This window comes from Pelobates fuscus, chromosome 6 (genome assembly GCF_036172605.1).
Source record: "Pelobates fuscus isolate aPelFus1 chromosome 6, aPelFus1.pri, whole genome shotgun sequence".
Lineage (NCBI taxonomy): Eukaryota > Metazoa > Chordata > Amphibia > Anura > Pelobatidae > Pelobates > Pelobates fuscus.
Genome location: NC_086322.1, coordinates 235,712,912 through 235,735,828, shown reverse-complemented (window position 1 = coordinate 235,735,828; position 22,917 = coordinate 235,712,912). Strand labels below are relative to the sequence as shown.

At 40.5% G+C, this 22,917-nt stretch overlaps 1 protein-coding gene across 1 annotated transcript in view; it reads left to right on the top strand.

Moving 5' to 3' along the window:
• The first annotated feature begins 2,300 nt into the window (after positions 1-2,300).
• Positions 2,301-22,917, top strand: part of RIMS4 (regulating synaptic membrane exocytosis 4) — a 312,102-nt gene continuing 291,485 nt past the window's right edge. The window contains exon 1 of the mRNA XM_063425847.1: positions 2,301-2,760. Within this exon, the coding sequence (XP_063281917.1) occupies positions 2,658-2,760 (103 nt within the window). The 5' untranslated portion in view covers positions 2,301-2,657. The remainder of the gene's footprint in view (positions 2,761-22,917) is intronic.

The following is a 22,917-nucleotide window of genomic DNA, read 5'->3' as shown; positions in this document are numbered from 1 at the left end:
GTCAGGCAGGTCCCGCTAATTGTAATTAATTAGGATACCTTATTATGTAATAATTTTACATAAATATATGTGTAGAATTAATATATGTATATATATACATATGTGTATATATACGTATATATATATATATTTTTTTTTTAAATATTTTTATTTATATATAGGTATATATATAGTGATATATACGTATATATTTATGTATATAGATATATATATTATTTTGTTCTACGTGTATTTTGATATAAATATATATATATTAATATCACAATACAGTTAGAACGAAATAAAACACATCTATATATTTTTTTATATTTTATTTTTAATTATTTATTTTATTTTATTTTTTTACGTATTTACATATTTATTTTTTATATTATATATAAATATATATATAACAATAATTATATATATATTTAATCAGTATCAGTCTACGTGTAATTTGATATTATATATATATATATATATATATATATAATTATATATATATTAATATTAAAATACACCTAGACAGTGTATGTGTATGTGTGTATATGTATATATATATATACTGAGATCATATATATATATAATATATATATATGATCTCAGTATATATATATTTTTTTTACACTTATTTTAAGTTATTTTTATTTGATTTCAGCCAGCAGGGGGACTAACTGTCATTATAGTTAGTCCCCCTGCTGGCATTGCTGCAGCCAGCTATCCCGGCCATGTGATTGTGAGGTCCTCGCAAGGACCTCACTCTCACATGGCCCGGGGGGGGCAGAAGAGGACGGAGGTGCCGCGGGGGGCTCCCTGGGAGTCCCCCCAACCGCGATCGCCGGCGTGGGATCGCCGGCGACCGGGTAAGTAAAAAAAAAACGGAGGGCATACTATTACGTCCTGCGGCGTTTAGAGACGCTTTAAAAAGGACGTAATAGTACGCCCTCCAGTCTTAAGGGGTTAAGTGGTCTTGCTATGCAAGAACACTTAATAATATATATGTGAGATAACATTAAGTGGTCTTGCTATGCAAGAACTCTTAATAATAACTAGAAAAGCTACAATTTCTGGGGAAATTGTGTGAAGTGTTCTTGCCTCCACCAGTAGTTAACAACTGGAGTGGGCGGGGTAACTGTTATTATTTATTTATATAGCACATTTAATTGCAACGTTGTTGCCCAAAGTGCTTCACAGTTACATTAAACCATACATTTATAAAAACATTAGCAGGTGTACAAAAGGCCCTGTCTATGACATCACTAGCCGCTCCAGCCTGGCACAGGTCAGAGTATTTTGGCGGTTGCCATCTTCAAACGGTCGTATTTTAAAAATTATACATCCTACAGCGAACAGCTTTATATTGTGAGAATCACAAGACCCAGACCTACATTTTGATGCATAGTATGTCTCTGAAATATTAACAATGAAGGCACAGTGGCAGTTTAGAAATTGCCCTTCAAATTTGAGCCGGCTAGAGTGGAGTTTCAATGAATGTCAATGCACGGCGTGAGTTGCAAACAAATGGTCATATTGTGAAAACAATCAGGACTATGGCTTAGCCGTGGACAATTCTAGTGGCAGCAGGGATAGCTGAACATTTTGATATAAGATTTGTGTAGGTGGGCTTGAAAATGAGGGAGTGGTGGCAGTTTAGAAATAATGTCATGATTTTTCAGGTTTTGCCAGCTCCCACTCTAGCTTTGAATATTTTGCTATTCATTCCTATGGGACCAATTTTGCCTCGAGAACGACGATATTCCGTGAACCATTCGGCGAAACGTTCCACAAAGTAATAGCACACCAATCGGGAACAATCCTCACGTTTTGGTATATTTTTGTCTATGTAGTGTAAAACTGTGGGAGGAGTTAGGGTGGTAAATGTGGCTATAATAAGAATAATGATATATATGTGAGATAACATTAAGTGGTCTTGCTATGCAAGAACACTTAAAAATCAGATTCGTACTGTAAACTGTTTTGAGTAGTGTACTCATCAATTTATTGTTCCTGTAACATTTTGTAATTGTCTAATTTATTGCTAAATTTCCAACTTTTATCATATTGAAAAGCGCTAGGGAATAAGTTGGCGCTATATAAATGTCAGTAATAATAATAATAGTAACAATAATAATAATAATAGAATTTTCAGTCCCTGCACTGGTCCTTTCACCCACTGCTGTGATGCTCGGACGGACACGCCCCGTTTTTCCCTTCCGCTCGTTCTGATTGGCCGAAGAGCATCCTGATAATGACTTCATTCAGCCCCCGCCTGACATCTGCCTGTGAATGAAGAGTCAGATAGCGATTAGCGAGTGGAGTGCGAGCCGTGTACAAAGACACAGAGACAGACACAGAGACAGTGAGAGACAGACAGAGACAGCGAGAGACAGCTACACACTCTGCCTTCCATCCATCATTACTGGGACCTCCTGTGTCGGATCTGCCTGTACAAGCTGGCTTGCTGCCTCTGTAAATGCAACATCTATCAGGGACCTCCCGGGGACCGTTGCCGCTGCTCTGTCCAGGGCCACTTGTTGGGGGGCAGCAGGTAACGGGCGCCTTTTCTTTCTCCCCGAGGAACCCCGCCAGCAGCCAAGACGCCTCGTGCCGTGCTCCGAGTGAAGAATGGGGCGGCCAAACTGCCCAAGCCCCATCCGGACCCGGCCGGCACCCCGGGCATGTTCATGGAGAGGTCACAGAGCCGGATTAGCCTGTCCGCATCATTCGAGGCTTTGGCCATCTACTTCCCCTGTATGAACTCTTTCGATGAGGAAGATGGGGGTAAGGATGTGATTCACCTAATTCTAAAGCTTGATACATTGTGTCTTTTCCTATTATCAGTTTGGTTGATGGGGTACCATCAGTTAGGTCCCTTTAATCAAGTAAGACCCACCCTCCGTCACAATAACTCGATATGGTCCATTAAAGAATCGGAAGGGGGATCTTGGCTTTCTTCTGCCGCTGTCTTTATAATGAGATACTGATTGCCATGTGTTATACACAGTCACACCCAGCATGCTCTAATAACCAGATTTGGTATGGTCTATTAGCTGGCACAGACAGGAACAGTGCATACATGCCACCAGTTAGGTGACTAACCAACTTGGTTGCCTTGGAGAAATATACTAGGTATCTGTCTCAGGTTCTGAGAGTTTCATACCAAACACATAATGTGATTTGATAAAAACCTCCTCACTAGGAGGACTATCTGATTAGAAATGCCACATGCAGAATGTGAGATCACCCCATGCCCAAAGACACATCAGACATGACATCTCCATCCAGATGACCAGTTTATTGTTTAGAATGTTAGAATTAAACAGGAGAATGCACATATATGGTGGCTGGAACGTTGGGTTAAGCTGCTAGAACAAAGGTAGCTTTGAACTCTGCTCACTAGGTACACAGATTAGAGTTGCACTGCATGGATAACAGGTGCAGATATTTAATATTTCGCCTGTGATGGATCCGTGAATATTTTCTTCTTTTTCAAATACATTTTTTGTTAAATAAATGCCTTTACTATTCAGCAGCAGATAACGTGTTTCACGCATTTATCTAAAAAAGACCACACCAGTTTAAAAAAACCAAAAAAAAAAACCCTCCAATTTAGCTGTATCATAGGTTTGCTGTTTTAGCCTAAATTTGGCCATTTGGTGTCAACGCACTGCAAATCACTGGTTAATGAATAACCCCTCATGTATTTTCATTATCCAGTCCCAGTAGGTTGCAATTTTTAATTGATTCAGCATATTTACAAGGTTTTGCATTTCCTGTAGCAATACAAGAAATCGAATAGGACTATGGTCCACCGAGAGACCATTGCAGCAATATAGATGACCTTTCTAAAACTGATATGAACTCAGAGTCTAGGAGATTTAGACATCATACATAAGCAATCATTATTAAAACAAATATTTGCTATTTTATTAATGGCCCAGAAAAAGAAATCTGTCTATGCACTGGCAAATGGGAATGGACTCTTGTCTTTGTCTGTATGAAATCGTATTTTGTATATTGTTTGTTAATATGGTGTCCTAGTATTTGGCAATTTTTTGGATGCATTTTGTTAAGAATACAGAATGGAGTCACATTTCATCCTTTATGTGTGTGTGTGTATATATATATATATATATATATATATATATATATATATTAATTTAGTGAGCTGTATATTATGGGAAATAATGCTATCCAGGTATTGTGAAGACATTATAATAAACCATAATACTGAATAAATGTTCTTTGAGGCATTTCATTGCATTATTTCCCCCTAACAAATGCTTTGCCTTTATATCTTTTTATATTACATGGTATTTTTTTTAGACTGGGGTTAGTGTCTTAGGATTGAAGAAATGGTTAGGGTTATTGTTAGGGCCAGGGGTAGTGCTAAAACACTGATTTATTAAGTTATTCAATATAGAAATTTGGGTTATATCAGTTACTGTCTATAGAAATCCTTAATCTAGAGCGGGTATCTCTTTGCTACAGAGCAAAATATCTACCTTAGGAGAGATAAATGTAATGTAGGGTATAAAACTAGTATTACCTGAACATGTTCCTGCTATTTGTCATCATGATCCGAGAAGGAAAATTATGTATACATTACAGACGTGGAAAAGATTTTACACTATGAATGTGATTTTTAGTGTATCATTATTAATAATGTGGCATGAAACTTACTAGGCATGTTTTAAAAAGAAAGACAACCTTTTGGAATGGTACAACCTTTCATAGTTGACCTGATGGTGTATGGTGAGCTGTGCAATTTCTGTTACTGTTGTTACATTTAACTAAGTAAACTTCTGGACACTTTAGGCTTTATTTGCTATACAGTACAGTATAGTAATTTGTGGCAAACTGAAATTCGTCATAATTCACAATTTTGTAAAAAAAAAAAAAACAACATGTAAATTACTAAGCAAACACAACCTTGCCTAATCTAATATACTACATACTTCTAGACAGTAATTTCATGTACACCATAAAACATGACAGATCAGGCAAAACTACATGACATCCATACAATGTATGAATATCAAGATCAGAGCTGATAAGAGGATTTTAGAATGCTGAGAATATTTGTGCATGCTGTCTATGCATCATGGAGTTCAACATGCATGCTTTGTGTCATACATGTGCACTCTACATTTGCAGCCACGTTTGCAGGTTTTACCTCTGCACCAATGGCAACATAAATAAATGCTTACACGTAAATAAAATATAATCAATACAGTTGCTTGCAACTGGTCAATGTATAGGTTAAATTATATTTCTCAGGAAGAGCTAATGTAAATTTTTAGTGACGGGTACACTTTAAGCAGCTGATTAGGTTGTAGTGAGAAACATTTTAAAGATTGAAACAGATTTACTAAGTATTATCTGTAATGTATTTAAACACATGTGCATTACGTTCTTTAGTTTTTTTGTTGAAATAAAATTAATTTAATTTAATAAGGTGGCCCTAAAAGGTTCAAAATGCTATCATAACATCTGGATAAATAGGTTTGTGCCTCCAAAATAGAGTCCACATCTTTGCTATGATATAAGACAAATAAAAAAAAAAAAAGAAAATAAGTAAAAGCCAAATTGTCAGATATACATCAGTGTCATTTATTCTGTAGTTTACTTTTAAATTCAAAAGGTATCACTTAATATTCTGATCTTTAACCCCTTAAGGACACATGACATGTGTGACATGTCATGATTCCCTTTTATTCCAGAAGTTTGGTCCTTAAGGGGTTAAACATAAACAAATATACTGGAAATTGTTTTACACATTTTAAGTCAAACGTGATGACTATTGGATAGTGAATATCAGCTGTAGGGTGAATATGACATTAACCCAGATAACACATACCCCCCATTGAACACAGAAATACTGCAAACTCAGCGTCACAGTATGAACGAATTATCGCATTGAGTCACTAGTGAGCAGCTGTATATATATATATATATATATATATATCAGAAAGCTAGACTTTCCATGGTAAATTCACTAATTTTCTTCTCTGCCAAAAAAATAGTAACAGCAATATGTATATATTTGTATTATATTTTTGTGTGTGTATGTTATTTGTTCTAGTGTTGCATTTTAAAAAGTAGTGAGGAAATAAAAAAAAAAAAAAAAAATCAATAACTTTTTTATTATTCCTCTGGATTCTTCAGTTGATATCCGGCAGTTTGGTGGTCTCAGCATGGGTGCAATACTCATGGACTACAAATGGTTAATAAGAATTCACTACATGAGTCATGACATATAAATGAACAATGCCATCTTCAGCTATGTGCTCAACCTGCCCTGTCCTACTTAGCTCGCTGGATTGATCTGTGACCTTCTTTCTACATTCAGGCCATCCTAATATTTGAATCAAGAATTTCTGTGCATAACCCATACAGTACTTTACTCAACATGATCGATAATCATTACATTCTGTGGTTGACACTACAAAATGTTTTATTAACACAGAAAAATCATGATCATGATTGATCTTAGGAGCAAAGTGTTAGATTGTCCTCAGGTGGCCTCTTTGTTTATGTTGTCCTTTATATTCAACATTATATAGTAAATATTAACAGTACGTTTTAACCCTTTTAATGCATGAAGTGCTTGCATCATACCTAGAAGCTGCTACAGTGTTAGCAACAATAACTTAATGTTTGCAGTAATGTTTGTTTTACTTTCTCTGTAGAGTTGTGGGTTGTGGGACACACCTGCAGTATTAGAGGTTTTGTCCATGTAACTTTGGTTAACTATCTCTTCACAACCTTAACTTTCCATCTTCATTGCATTCATTGACTCTGGTTCCTCTGTTTTTAGACTGCCCTGTTACTCCTCCTGTGTAAAACTCCCTCCATCACTCTTGCGTTATCCTTCCTACCTTTCTTTTTCCCTCTTTCATTCTTCCTGCATCATTATCTTCCCCCGCCAGCATTTCTGTGTTACTAGCCTCTCATTACTCCCCCTGTTTAATTGTCTTCAATCTAGCACTCCTTCTGTGTTACTATCGTCCCATCTCTCCTTCTGTGTTACTATCCTCCCTCCATATCTCCTGTGTTACTATCCTCCCTCCATCCCTCCTTCTGTGTTACTATCCTCCCTCCATATCTCCTGTGTTACTATCCTCCCTCCATCCCTCCTTCTGTGTTACTATCCTCCCTCCATATCTCCTGTGTTGCTATCCTCTCTCATTCTGTGTTACTATCTTCCCTCCATCCCTCCTTCTGTATTACTATCCTCCCTCCATCCCTCCTTCTGTGTTACTATCCTCCTCCCTCTCCTTCTGTGTTACTATCCTCCCTCCATCACTACTTCTGTGTTACTATCCTCCCTCCATCACTCCTTCTGTGTTACTATCCTCTCTCCTTCTGTGTCACTATCCTCCCTCCATATTTCCTGTGTTACTATCATCCCACCATCCCTCCTTCTGTGTTACTATCCTCCCTCCATATCTCCCGTGTTACTATCCTCTCTCCTTCTGTGTTACTATCCTCCCTCCATCCCTCCTTCTGTGTTACTATCCTCCCTCCATCCCTCCTTCTGTTACTATCCTCCCTCCATCCCTCCTTCTGTTACTATCCTCCCTCCATCAGTCTTTCTGTGTTACTATCCTCCTCCCTCTTCTTCTGTGTTACTATCCTCCCTCCATCACTACTTCTGTGTTACTATCCTCCCTCCATCACTCCTTCTGTGTTACTATCCTCTCTCCTTCTGTGTTACTATCCTCCCTCCATCAGTCTTTCTGTGTTACTATCCTCCTCCCTCTCCTTCTATGTTACTATCCTCCCTCCATCTCTCCTTCTGTGCTACTATCCTCCCTTCATCACTCCTTTCTGTGTTACTATCCTCCCTCCATCAGTCCTTCTGTGTTACCATCCTCACTCTATCGCTCCTTCTGTTTCACTATTCTCTCTACATCACTCCTTCTGTCTTGCTATTTTGTCTATCACTCCTTTTATTTTACTATCCTCCCTCCATCACTCTGTCTATGTTACTATCCTCCTTTCACCACTCCTGTTTCCTCCTTTCTTAATACCTATTTCTTTGTTGTTTTCCCTCCCTCTTCCATTACTCTGTAGCTTCTTCTGTTATCCTTCCGTTTAACTTCATGTGCCTTATCATCCCTTCTCCTTTTATTCCTTCCTTCATTCCTCCATTGTTATCCTCTTTCCATGTCTCCTTCCCTCCATCACTTTCCCTGTGCTATTCTACACTCTCCATTACTGCCCCTTCCTTCCTCACTCCATCACTCCTACATCCTTTACTTTTTCTGTATTATTATATTTCCTGGATCCCTCCCTCCATCATTCCTTATTTCTGTTAGCGCTTGAATAGAAAATGTATGGTTGGAACTCAACTGCAGACATATTGCAGGGAAATGAAATTAAATTTTAAGAGAGAACTCAATGATAACATAAATAAATGTTACCTTTTAATTTGAGGTACTTTCACTTTAAGAAATCCTAAAAAGTTGCACTGTCACTTTAAGAAACCTCACAAAATGTTCAAAATTAGAAAATAAAGTTTCTAGTAATCCAAGTTATAAATGTATCAGCAGCAGAAAATAAATGAGGAATAGATTCCAAGTAATTTAGTAGAAGTTGTCAGCAAGTTGGTAAGGCATAAACAGAAGGAATGCAAGCTTGTTAGTCTCTTAATTATAATTTGGAGTTAGGAGCATTAAATATAGTAGAGAAGGTAAATCTCCAATCTATACCTGTAGCGGAGTGTAATAGTAGAATCCACGATCTCCGCTGGTATCACAGGTAAATCCACAGTCAGCGCTGAAAAGTAAGGCAATATCCCAATCCTCCCAATAACCGGACGAAACACAGTTTGGGAGTCAACTAACTGGCTTTATTCACAGGCTTGTATATTTATACAGTTCCCCATGCAAGGGGTTTCCTGACAGAAGTTTCAGGGGATTTCTCCCATAATGCAGTGTAATTCTCCCAGGGTGCATTGCTACACGAGAGGGATACTCCCACCAAAATGGACGATTAAGTTGATTATCCCCTCGTGTAGCAGAATTGACAATTCACATTAAAATCCTTTTTATAAGCTTTATACGGTACATTTAAATAACCGAACGTTCGGTAGAAAGCTGGGGTCTGAACGCATCTTTTGTGTGAATACCGCTCAGATCCCAGCTGAAATGACCAGCGCCGCAACAAATACAGTTTACATCGAAGTTCCCCTCAAACTGTCGATTATACTTGGGGGAACGATTCTACCGAATACCGGGCTCCCGAACGGTCTGGAAGTCCAGCGGTGTTTGTGTCGTCGAGTAGCCGTTTTCAGTTCCAGGCGCTCGGCGATCAAACAGCGCTGAAGAAAAGCGAATCTAAGATGGCCGACCGCCGCATGGTCGGTAGCTGAACGACGGCCACCTAGGAGAGCTTCTAATTATCGATTGCAACATTGTTGCAATCAGTTAACGAGTGCAACACGCTCCTAAGTGTGTGCTCTATCAGGGGAGCCCACATTCGTTCCACGAATGGCCCGGATAGCTGCTGTTTGTCGAACGAAGTACTTGCATGCTGGTAGCTTACGGCTGCCAGCATGCAAATTACCATAGCATAGATACACAGTACATTTACATATACCACACAGTATACATAGCAAAATACACACAGCACATAGTACAGACAACCTTTCTATATTACAGTCCAGAAGTGGCTATGTTTGCCACAATACCTTCAGCAGGAGTGATGGAAGTAGGTAGAGATGAGTAAGAGAGAAATTACCAGGTTTTACTATTAACATGATGTAAAGTCATGATTTTATTAAAGACATGGAGGCGAGTATTATGCTTTCTTTATTTTCCCTCAATAGAAAAATATAAGAGAAAATCATCAGTACAAATATGATATAGCATAGCAACACCGCAACCAATCAGGATCCAGTACAGTCTATAAAGGTGTGGTACTCCAAGACTCTTCCTCTTTCTTACGTTGTCCCCCGAAAATCACTAACACTAGAACCAAATAAACCAACAGAACAGGAACCCTTGAAACGAAAAACCCATTTATCTGGAACGAAAGCAAATGAAGAAGATGTATTCAAGCTAAACGAGAAGAAAAATATGGTAATATCGAAAGTTCGTGACTCAGATTCAACAACGATCTATCTAGCCATAGTCATGACAATAAAATACTTGCAGTAGATACACCATAAAACATCAAACCCAGGTACTCATCACCTACCTGCGTACACAGCAATATTATTGTACATACCAGAAACTACGCCTGGTGGACCAAATAGAAAAGAAAATATATAAGTAAATCCAAAGAGGGAAGGGAGGGCGGGAATAATGCTCGCCTCAGTGTCATTAATAAAATCATGACTTTACGTCATGTTAATAGTAAAATCTGCTAATTTTATTAAAGTCATGGAGGCTCCTATTATGCTGAGCAACAGCTAGAGAAGAAAAATATTGCACTGGATGAAGATAAAAATGATGAAATGTTGACTCATTTGACAAACCCGCAGTTGGTAGAATTTCTTCCAATCTACAACCTACCATCGAGGCCTTAGATGCCATAGCACTCAGGACAGATTGGGAAGAGAATACTGTGGTATCCATTCCTGCTGAAGATAATAACCACTTGACACAACGCACCAAGGTTGGTGTGGACAAAGGCAGGTGAGGCACTTGAAACGAGATGAACAGAGGCTCGAGCTGAGACGAACGTAACAATACTGTCAGTGGTTCATATTCTTTGAGACATAACACTGGACAAAGGTTGGGGTTTTCTGGGTAAGCCAGGGAAAATATCTTTTTAGTCACGGATTTCGTCCTACGGGAAATATTGAAGGACACACCGTTCGGAACAAACGCACGTGCTTGCCAGTCCAATGCTCTGACATCAGCGACACATTTACATGAAAGTAAACAAAAAAGCATTAGCAGCTTTGCAGACAACTGTTTAAGTGAAAGTTTGTGATTTGAAGGCCAAGCCTCCAAAAAAATGAAAATCACATTAACATCCCAAAAGGAAGAATATCGAGCTTGAGGATGTCGAGAAAAATGAATTCCTTTAAGGAGTCGACATACAAAGGAATGATTTATTGTACGAAAAGCCTTGCTCTCCTTAAAGAGTTGAGTGAGATAATGTAAGACTATTTTAGAGGAGCTGATACGGGATCTAATGATCGTCCCACGCACCAATCAGCCCACTTTCTCCAAGCCGAATCGTAGGAGCGTCTAGTTCCTGGTGCCCAAGCATACGCCAGGAGGCGTTGTTTGTGGAACATCCTTGACAGTCCAGGGTCCCCAGAAACTAGCCACGCTACCATGTGAAGCAGACCCTGGTTGATTAATTCGTGACTCACCCCTTCTGATTGGTCAGAAGGGAAGGCGTGTTCGGTATTATGTGAGGAAAGTCTATCAACATTTCCAATAGCTGTGGGAACCAAGGCTGAGATTTCCATACCAGGGTTTTCAATACCAGCGTCCCTGTGGAGCGTTGAAGAAAAGCCAAGGTACGGGTTATATATAATATATATATATATATATGAATGGAGGAAAGGCGTAATTCCTTCCCATGGACCAGTCTTGTAGGAATGCGTCTGCCGCCAGAGCCTCCGGGTCCAGTGTCCAACTGAAGAACCGAGGGAGTTGGGTGTTCAGACGCAACGCAAAGAGTTCTATGTAGAGAGGTTCCCCAAAGTTGGGAAAGATGTAGAAGACTTGATGGGTGGAGGTGCCAATCCCCTGCGTCTTGTAGGTATCAAGAGTTCCAGTCCGCTATAGTATTTTTCTAGACTGGAATATGTTCTGCTATTACTGATATGTTGTGATGTAGGTAATAATGCCATAACTTCTAAAATCTTCGACTTCATCCCCCCCAGGTAGTTGATGTGACGCACTGCTGAGACGTTGCCCAGCTTGAGGAGGATCGAGCAGGAAATGCCGGTGGGAGACATGCTACATATGGCCAAGGATGAAGCTTGTAGCTCCAGAAAATTGATGTTCAGAAAAGTCTCTTCAGTGGACCATCTGCTACCAGTAGAAATGGTCCCACAGCACACGCCCCATCCGTGTAAGCTGGCATCCGATTCTATGACAAGATCTGGAGTGTAACCAAAAATCGCCCATCCATTCCACGCTTCCATGTGGGTGAGACACCACATCAGTTCCTCTCTGGACTCCATCCAGTGTCCAGTGAAACACAGGTTCCGTACAAGTGACCGGAACGTAGATATGAAGTTTTGAGTCTTTGTAGAGTTTGATAACGTAGAGGACCTGGAAAAATAGCTTGTATGGACGATGCCAGTAGTCCGATAATTCTCGCTACTTGTATGAGCGACATTTCTGACTAATTCATCAGATGTCTGATCTCTTTTTTGATCGGTGATTTTGTCTTTCGGTAGACACAACATGCTGAATCGAATCTACTCGGAATCCCAAAAATTCTATGCCTTGGGATTGTAGAAGGACCGACTTCTCTCATTTCACCAAGTTTTGGAGAAGATGCATTGTCCAAGACAGGTGAACCCGGAAGCTGAGATTGTGACTGTGACAGGAGAAGGATGTTGTCTATGTATATAATTAAGCGCCTTGCGTGCTTAGAAAGGCAATAACCTGCTTCAGAACTTTTGTGAAGCACCAGGGAGCAGAGGAAAAGCCAAATGGGAGACGTACAAACCTCCACTTCGTTCCTTGCCATTAAAACTGAAGGAAATTCTCATGAACCTCTGCGACCGGGATTGTCAGGTACGCATCATTGTCAGGTACGCAAGCTCCTACCTCTTCCAGCCCCTCCAAAAACCTGTGGCGCAAACACTCTTTTCAGAGAAGTTTGTGCCTTGTGAAGTGCTGTAAATGTTTTCATATACAGTCCTAAATCCTTAATAAAGGATTCTCCAAAAAGAAGGCATTTAGCAGCTGGTCCCCACTCGTTAGTTGCCATACTGGCTAGTTTGGGCTCAATTTTTAATGAGATTGCCTTGCGGCGTTCGGTGGACATTGGTGTTTCCCTCTATGCAAATCAAACGTTGCAACCAACCCTTTGCCACCTCAAAATCAAAAGCCATCTCGCCAAATTGAGCGGACTCCACAAGCTCTCAAAGCTTAGTAATAGGGCCCAGGATATCCAAGAAATTGTCTTGGCAGTGTTTAAGTGAAAAATCAAGGCCTTTCCTTGGTTTCCAACCTGACTTGTTCAGGAACTGAAGCAACTGCGGGTCAACATCTGGGTTTTTTCCCACCATATCTGGTAGAATGGGTCACGGGCATGCTCTAAGCTTGCTGCGACACTCTTTAGACAACAGCTTACACACTCTAAGTGCAAGATACTGAGCAATGTGCCCAGGAGGCTCCCATTCAGCTGAACGAGGGTGGCGCAGATCATCCGGGTCAAACAAGAGATTACCCTGTGGGACCTGGAGAACGCTTCCCTTGTTTAATTCGGAAGGCTCAGAGCCCTGAGCCTTAGCCTTCTGGGCCACAATGGCTGGCTTCTCCGAGTCAAAGTCGGAGACATCTTAACTATTGTGATCCATATAAGGATCCTCATAGTCCTCCTCCATGCTTAGGTCCAATTCGGACGAATAATTATGGGCACGTGCTCATTTCTATGATCTGTCTGATTTTGCCCAGCCAGGGGCTCTCTTGCGCGGTGGTAGTGCTCCATCAACGACAGCCTTATGCGTGTCAATCAGGACAGGACAAACCTTTTCATCTGGAGGGGTGATATTATTATTTTGTTTACACAGAGCCTTGCAGCCTGGTTGTGCTAGAGTAGCGCCTAACGTGCCCTGAGGGCCACCGCCCTGGGCCTGGATAAAGGCCTGGGTGATCAATTGTGTAATAGAGGATGACATCACATCCATTGCTGAGGCTAATGCCTTATCAATGGATTGAGCCATGGTGGAATCGAGGAGGGACTGGAATTCCTCTGATGCCATAAGGCTGGTGTCATCCCCAACATGCGTGCCAGATGGGGAAACCCCAGGATAGGGAAAAGTGGAGAGGAAGGCACATCACCCTGAGACTGCATATTTAGTATAGGTAGGAACATCAAATCACAGCAATAATACTTGTGTGCTACTATTTAGTAGACTAGGATCAGCAGTCATAGTACTTGCAAGTGCCACTACTAATGTCATCTTATATAAAGGGACAAATAAGGTAACCTAAGCTAAGGAGACAAACAAACTAAGATACAATAAAGGTGGTAACAGGATAGAGTAATCCACACACCACAATTTACTCACTGTTGACAAAAACAAACCACTTTAGAGTCTGGGAGTGCACCTGAGAGAGATAGGAATGATCCAGCAAAAGGGACAAAACTTTCACACTCTTTTACTGGTGCATGCAAGATAAAATGGCCACCGCGAGCGCAATTGCGCATATGCGGCGACATACACCAAAAGATGGCCGCCGCGATGCGTGGTGGGACGAAAGGTAATAAATAAGAGTATTTTAAAACTTAGTACATCAATTCCTGTCAAAACACACTCAAATGACAGTTAGAAAATTTGAATACTTAGCTGGTCTGAGGGAGCAGCAAAGAAAGAGGAAGAGTCTTGGAGTACCACACCTTTATCGACTGTACTGGATCTTGATTGGTTGCAGTGTTATTATGCTATGTTATATTTTTACTGATGATTTTCTCTCATACTGCTGCTGAGGGAAAATAAAGAAAGAGAAAGCATAGGAGGAGCCCCTGTTTCTTTAATAAAATCCTTGGTCAGGGCTTGGAGAGGTCAGCTTGAACGAGGTAAGTAGGCAGAGGTTCAGTACACGTTATTCAATGGAGGAGAAGCTCATACAGCAACTTTGAATCGAGAAGAAACAATTTGACTGAGCAATTCAATTTTGCTGCAACTTCTCCTAAATATCGGTGGCATCAGACGCGAGGATAGAGATCGGCAAAACTCAGGAAAGACATCGTGGGAATCGCCGATCGGTAAGTATGACAATTTGTTATTATTGTCCCCCCGTTCCTCCATCCATCACTTCTTCTGTGTAATTGTCGTCCTCTCAATCTCTCCATTATTTATCTTGCTTTTATTCTCTCTCAATTCTCTACATTTCTCCTCCTACATTATTATCCTCCCTCTATCAATCCTCCTGTGTTATTATACTCACTCCAGTCACCATTCCTCAATCTTCTCAGTCATATGCCATGTTTTGATGCTTTATTTTCATCCTTTTTATTTTATTATTCCACTCTTTTCCTGTCTTCCGCTCACATCCCCTCTGTTATTGCCCCCACTACCCTTCTTCCCTCACTTTAATATTTTCATATTTTCTACTTATTTCCTCCTCTTTGTTATTATCTCCACTCTGACACCCTATGTTATTATCCTCTCTGTATCCCTGTGCTATTATCCTCTCTCTATACCTGTGCTAGTATCCTCTCTCTATACCTGTGCTATTATCCTCTCTCTGTCCCTATGTTTTTACCCTCTCTCTATCCATGTGTTATTATTCTCTCTATCCATGTGTAATTATTATGATTAATATTATTATTTATATAGCGCCAACAAATGCCACAGCGCTGTACAATAGGTGGTCAAACAAACATGTAATTGTATCCAGACAAGTTGGGCGCGCAGGGACATAGGGGTTGAGGGCCCTGCTCAATGAGCTTACATGCTAGAGGGAGTGGAGTAAAGTGACAAAAAAGGTAAGGTTAGTATTAGAGAAGTAATGACAGTTGCAGGAGATGAATCGGTTGTGGGCTATTAACAGTTTAACTGATACACTTTTTGTGAAGAAGTGAGTTTTCAATGATTTTTGAAGGAGTGGAGACTGGCTTAGCATCAAAGGGAGAAGGGGAGGGAATTTCACAGGAACGGTGTAACCCTATAGAAGTCTTGAAGATGCATCAGAGATGGGAGTACGAACAGAAAATAGAAGTAAATCTTTGGCAGAGCGTAGGGGCCTAGATGTGACATACTTTTGTATTAGGGAGGATAGGTAGGTGGGATCAGCATTCGAAGAGATTTGAATCCAGAATTTCAAATGGAGCCCTATATCTTATGGGAAGCCAATGTAGGGACTGATAGAGGGTTGAGGCGTGGGGGGTGTGGGCGGACAGAAAGATGAACCTTCTTTCTGTTCTTAGACTGTAACGGCGCAAGTTGGGAGCACGTAAGACCACTGAGAAGTGGATTGCAGCAGTCAAGGTGAGAGAGGACAGTGGAATGGACCAGCACCTTAGCCGCATCTTGTATTAAGTAGGGGCGGATGGGTGCACTCATTTTGAGATGGAAGTAGCAGGATTTGGAGATAGACTGAACATGAGGGGTGAAGGAGAAGTTGGAGTCAAAGAGAACATTTAGGCAGCGAACCTGTGTGGTGGAGCTGATGGTAGCACCATTGACTTGGAGGTCAACAGACACAGGAGTAGCAACACTTGGGAGAGGAAAGACCAGACGTTCAGTTTTGGACAAGTTGAGTTTAAGGAGGTGGACAGCCATCCGGTTAGAAATAGCAGAGAGGCAGTTTGAAACTATTTAACAGGGGTGGGGAGAGATGAGGAGAGGGCAGACAGATTTGCGTGTCATCCGCATAGAAAAGATATTGGAAGCCAAAGGAGCTGATGAGTTTACCAAGGGATCAGTATAGATTGAGAACAGTAGCGGACCAAGGATTGAACCTTGGGGGACACCAACAGAGAGGGATTGGGGAGAAGAGGCAAAGCCAGAGAAAGAAACAATGAATAAGCGCTGGGAGAGGTAGTAGGAGCACCAAGATTGAGCAATATCTTGTACATCGAGATTACGGAGGATGAGAAGAAGCTGTTGATGATCAACAGTGTCAAAAAGCAGCAGAACTGTCAAGGAGAATTAGGATATAATTGTGACCATGAGATTTAGCAGCGAGAAGATCATTAGATAATTCGGTCAGAGCTGTTTCCACAGAGTGCTGAGCGCAGAAACCAGACTGAAGTGGGTAGAGCAGAGAGTTGGACTTGAGAAAGTCTGTCAATCTCACATACACAAATCTTTTAAGGATCTTGGACGCAAAAGGCAGTAGCAAGATAGGCGGGTAATTGGACGGGGAGTTAGGGTCAAGGTTGGGCTTTTTTAGAATCAGGATTACAATTGCATGTTTGAAGGGTGATGGAAATTTGCCAGAGGAGAGTCTCACATGTCTCACGTGCTGTTTTTATCCTCTGTCAACCTGTGCTGTTATCCTCTCCTTTAATTTGGGTAGTTATTCTCTCTCTCACCCTCTGCTTTTTTCCTATCTCTTTCACACCCCATGTTGTTATCCCTTCTCTCATTGTTATTATCATCCTCTCTCAACCTGTGTAGTTATCCTGTCTCTCAACCTGCATTTTTATGGTATCTTTCTCATTAGGGTGTGAGAGAGATAAAATGATTATTTTATTAGAAATAGTTTTGAGGTGTCCGTCCTTCTTTAAGGAGAGAGTGCCTCCAGTGATACACTAGCTTGTGCCACGTCATGTGCCTGGTGTTATTTTAGTATGAATGTTATGGGTAAAGTTTCACCCACACAACTACTTTTTGTTTCTTCCCATTTATCTTTTTTTCAGTCTGTTTATATCGAGTGGCATGTTTTAAGAGATTACGGGTCAAACCGTAACAGAGTCAAACAAATTTTCATATATTATATAGAAAACATAATCACTTAATCATAATGAGAGATTTATCCGCGGCATAAATATCACTGGAATAGAGGCTTGCTTACTTTAGGACCTAGCATGGCTTATAACCAAAAAAGAGCAGCAAGGGAAATAAAATCAATAAGCTTGGGAACAAAAAAAAGAATAAAGTGTGAATGGGTGCATCATGTGGTATATGTGATAGTAGCCAAAGGTATGAGATGCACAGGAACAGTCCTGAAGAGTAAGACGCATCATGTTAGCCAATTCCTACCTGGACAGCATAATTGTGTAACCAGCTGTAAAGCAAGTGTAAGCCTACATATTCAATTGCTAAAATACATACATAAGGAAGCACAAGAGTGCTCACCAATCAGCTCCTAGGTGGGTAAAGAGCAGGTACACAGTTCCTTTCAAATCAGTCACTCCAGGATCCGGTAAGTGAAGGCCGTGTGGAGAGTTAAATCCCCTGAATGCTTGCCTGGAGAAGGCCAGTGGCAGAAACCCAACATGCTCCAATGAGGTGTGCACTTTAAAAAAACAGTAAGGGCTCAGCTTTGGGCCTTGTCATGTGAGAGTACTGGGTAGGTTTAATTTTTTTCCACATGCATCTATAAAAACTCATTGACCATGGTGATCTTAACCCAAACTACGATTAATATACCTCATCTATGAGCAACAAATCTGTGTAACAATTACCACTCCCTGGGTATTCTCATATCAAATTTGACCATTGTCTACCCTTATCCCACCAATTATCTATGTAGGCATTCAAAGTATTATGTTTTACCATCTCCATGATGGGTCAGCAATCAAAATGCGTTGGTTTCAAGATTGTGTACCATCAGTGTTTAACTTTTAGTGTTCTTGGTTGGAACTTATTAGAATTTCTGTATAGACACAGCTACCTATTTCGAGCCCAAATTGCCTGATTTCTCTATTCTCTTATTTTCGGATTCAATTATTCTGGGTGATTGCTTTGGATATTGACCTATCAATGTTCCCAGGAATGTTCTCTGACTCATCCTCTGCAATACAAATGTTATCCAATTTCTAGTCACAGAAACTGGTTTTGGAAAGCACCATAACTCATGTCATTCTAAATTCATGATGATTCAGGAGTTATTTGCCTTTCTACCTTCCCCATGCAAACCACTCTCAATCTTATCAATAAATGAATCCAAAAATCTGACTGCAGGATATTGTAATTATGTTAAGCAAGTAATGCAAATAACATTCCCTTTGTTTCACCTCATGTCTTTGCTGTTAGTAATTTGATAAGCTGGATGTGTAAATACGTTTAATTATTATTAATAAGGAGGAGCAAAATTAATCAAATAAGCAGTGCTAATTATCAAAAGCCAACTTTATTCCACTGGGAATAGTGGAAAACCTTTTTTAATGATCTAATGTTCCTAACTGTAGGTCGGTTAGATTAAGTCCTTGAACATCAAGTTGCACGGTTATAGGATATGGTGTTATGTATTTTGCAAAGTTTGATAAATATATCATTATTCATTGTATGTCTTAATAGTATTGCTCCAGGAGTGAACAAAGTTAAAGGAACACTATAGTGTTAAAATATAAAGCTACATTGCTAACACTAAAATGTCCCTCTGCCCACCCCCGAGGAATGAGTTGAAAACACTTACCCAATTTGTTCCTTGTTGATGACTCCATTTCTGTCTCCTCCAACGTCATCGTGAGGGGGAACTTAATGCGCATGCGCAGTGAGCGTCTGCATTAGTCCTTTCCTATAAGAAAGACATTCACTCAGTGCTTTCCTGTAGGTTTTGTAAGACGTTGAATGTCTTCATGCAAAGCGTGAGGAAAGCCAGTGTCGTTTCACAGAGGTAGACTCAGTAAAACAGAAGGAAGTGCCTCTAGTGGAAGTCCTAACCCTGCAATGAAAACATTGCAATTTTTTTTTTAAAACTGAAACGTTTTCACTTACAATGTTAATTGGACAGGGACACAGCACCCAGGCCACTTCAATGAGATGAAGTGGTCTGAGTGCCTATAGTGTCCCTTTAAGATAAATAGATGGTTCTTTAAGAAGTCCCTTGAAGTTCATCTCCAAGTACCATGACTACTTCATTGTTTTGAAGTGGTCATGGTGATTGTAATCTGTACATTCGAAATTAACTTATCTTCTGCTGAAGGTGTAACTGCTCAATATCTTGGGTGTCATTAGCCAACATAGAACAAGAGTTCTGGGTTGCTAATATTAAATCTGTACAGCATGCCACAACACCACTACAGTGAGCTGTAGTGGTTATGGTGCTTGAAGTGTTTCTTTAGACACAGACATTATATATATATATATATATATATATATATATATATATATATATATATAAAGGAAACATGGGGGTATGGTTGCACTCACCTAAACATGCTTAAATGGGGTGCTGCTGGGGGCCATATTATACAATAAATACACAAGATCCAGCGCACTCTCCTATCTACTAAACAGCAACTTCAATGTTGACAGATTTTATTAGTTTGTAAAAGTTTTTTTTTAAAACACCTAATCTAGGCAAAAAAATGGGGATTTAGTTACATTATATGATCATACATTGCATAAGCCTGCCACAACGTCAATGTACCCCATCATTGGCAGGTCCCACTCTCACAGTCTAATGTCTGCTCTTATGAGATTAACCACTTACTTGGGGGAAAAATCCATCTGAGGCTCTCTGCAGTACAAGGCTAAATAGGGACCTGAGATGAGGCACCTGTAACAGGGAGGGGTGCAGAACCAAGGAGTTGGCTAGACTCCCAAATATATAAAGGAAACATGGGGGGATGGTTGCACTCACCTAAACATGCTTAAATGGGGTGCTGCTGGGGGCCATATTATACAATAAATACACAAGATCCAGCGCACTCTCCTATCTACTAAACAGCAACTTCAATGTTGACAACAAATCTGTCAACATTGAAGTTGCTGTTTAGTAGATAGGAGAGTGCGCTGGATCTTGTGTATTTATTGTATAATATGGCCCCCAGCAGCACCCCATTTAAGCATGTTTAGGTGAGTGCAACCATCCCCCCATGTTTCCTTTATATATTTGGGAGTCTAGCCAACTCCTTGGTTCTGCACCCCTCCCTGTTACAGGTGCCTCATCTCAGGTCCCTATTTAGCCTTGTACTGCAGAGAGCCTCAGATGGATTTTTTTCCCAAGTAAGTGGTTAATCTCATAAGAGCAGACATTAGACTGTGAGAGTGGGACCTGCCAAGGATGGGGTACATTGACGTTGTGGCAGGCTTATGCAATGTATGATCATATAATGTAACTAAATCCCCATTTTTTTGCCTAGATTAGGTGTTTTTAAAAAAAACTTTTACAAACTAATAAAATCTGTCAACATTGAAGTTGCTGTTTAGTAGATAGGAGAGTGCGCTGGATCTTGTGTATTTATTGTATAATATGGCCCCCAGCAGCACCCCATTTAAGCATGTTTAGGTGAGTGCAACCATCCCCCCATGTTTCCTTTATATATTTGGGAGTCTAGCCAACTCCTTGGTTCTGCACCCCTCCCTGTTACAGGTGCCTCATCTCAGGTCCCTATTTAGCCTTGTACTGCAGAGAGCCTCAGATGGATTTTTTTTCCCAAGTAAGTGGTTAATCTCATAAGAGCAGACATTAGACTGTAAGAGTGGGACCTGCCAAGGATGGGGTACATTGACGTTGTGGCAGGCTTATGCAATGTATGATCATATAATGTAACTAAATCCCCATTTTTTTGCCTAGATTAGGTGTTTTAAAAAAAAACTTTTACAAACTAATAAAATCTGTCAACATTGAAGTTGCTGTTTAGTAGATAGGAGAGTGCGCTGGATCTTGTGTATTTATTGTATAATATGGCCCCCAGCAGCACCCCATTTAAGCATGTTTAGGTGAGTGCAACCATCCCCCCATGTTTCCTTTATATATTTGGGAGTCTAGCCAACTCCTTGGTTCTGCACCCCTCCCTGTTACAGGTGCCTCATCTCAGGTCCCTATTTAGCCTTGTACTGCAGAGAGCCTCAGATGGATTTTTTTCCCAAGTAAGTGGTTAATCTCATAAGAGCAGACATTAGACTGTGAGAGTGGGACCTGCCAAGGATGGGGTACATTGACGTTGTGGCAGGCTTATGCAATGTATGATCATATAATGTAACTAAATCCCCATTTTTTTGCCTAGATTAGGTGTTTTTAAAAAAAACTTTTACAAACTAATAAAATCTGTCAACATTGAAGTTGCTGTTTAGTAGATAGGAGAGTGCGCTGGATCTTGTGTATTTATTGTATAATATGGCCCCCAGCAGCACCCCATTTAAGCATGTTTAGGTGAGTGCAACCATCCCCCCATGTTTCCTTTATATATTTGGGAGTCTAGCCAACTCCTTGGTTCTGCACCCCTCCCTGTTACAGGTGCCTCATCTCAGGTCCCTATTTAGCCTTGTACTGCAGAGAGCCTCAGATGGATTTTTTCCCCAAGTAAGTGGTTAATCTCATAAGAGCAGACATTAGACTGTGAGAGTGGGACCTGCCAAGGATGGGGTACATTGACGTTGTGGCAGGCTTATGCAATGTATGATCATATAATGTAACTAAATCCCCATTTTTTTGCCTAGATTAGGTGTTTTAAAAAAAAACTTTTACAAACTAATAAAATCTGTCAACATTGAAGTTGCTGTTTAGTAGATAGGAGAGTGCGCTGGATCTTGTGTATTTATTGTATATATATATATATATATATATATATGTATACAGTGATGTATTTAGTATCTGTGCTGCCCTTGGCATGACGGAACTCGGGCAACCCCTAATTTACATTTGCCCCACCCCTTCCTGTCAACGCCACACACTTTGACTGACAGACACATGCTCAGATACACTGACATACACACACTGATTTGACACAAACCATCACTGACTCACTGACATACACACAATCACAGGCATACACAATCACTCAGACACACACACACACACATTCACTGATAGACACACACACACACAATCACTCAGACACACAGGCGCCCTCACAGACGCAATCACTCAGAAACAAACACATATCACTGACAGACACACACACACACACACTCTCTCACTCACTGACAGACAGCCACACAGTGACAGACACACTGACAGACATACACACACAATCACTCAGATACACACTGACAGACATACACACACGCTGTCTGCTCAGCTCCCTCACGCGCCACAGAGTGATGCCAGGAGCCGGAATATGATGTCGCCGCCCGCCTGCCTGGATTTTTAGTTAGCCACCAGGCTAACAAGGTATTTGCCATTGCCTGGGCATTTGGGGGAGGCCTTTTTTTTGCCGCCCCCT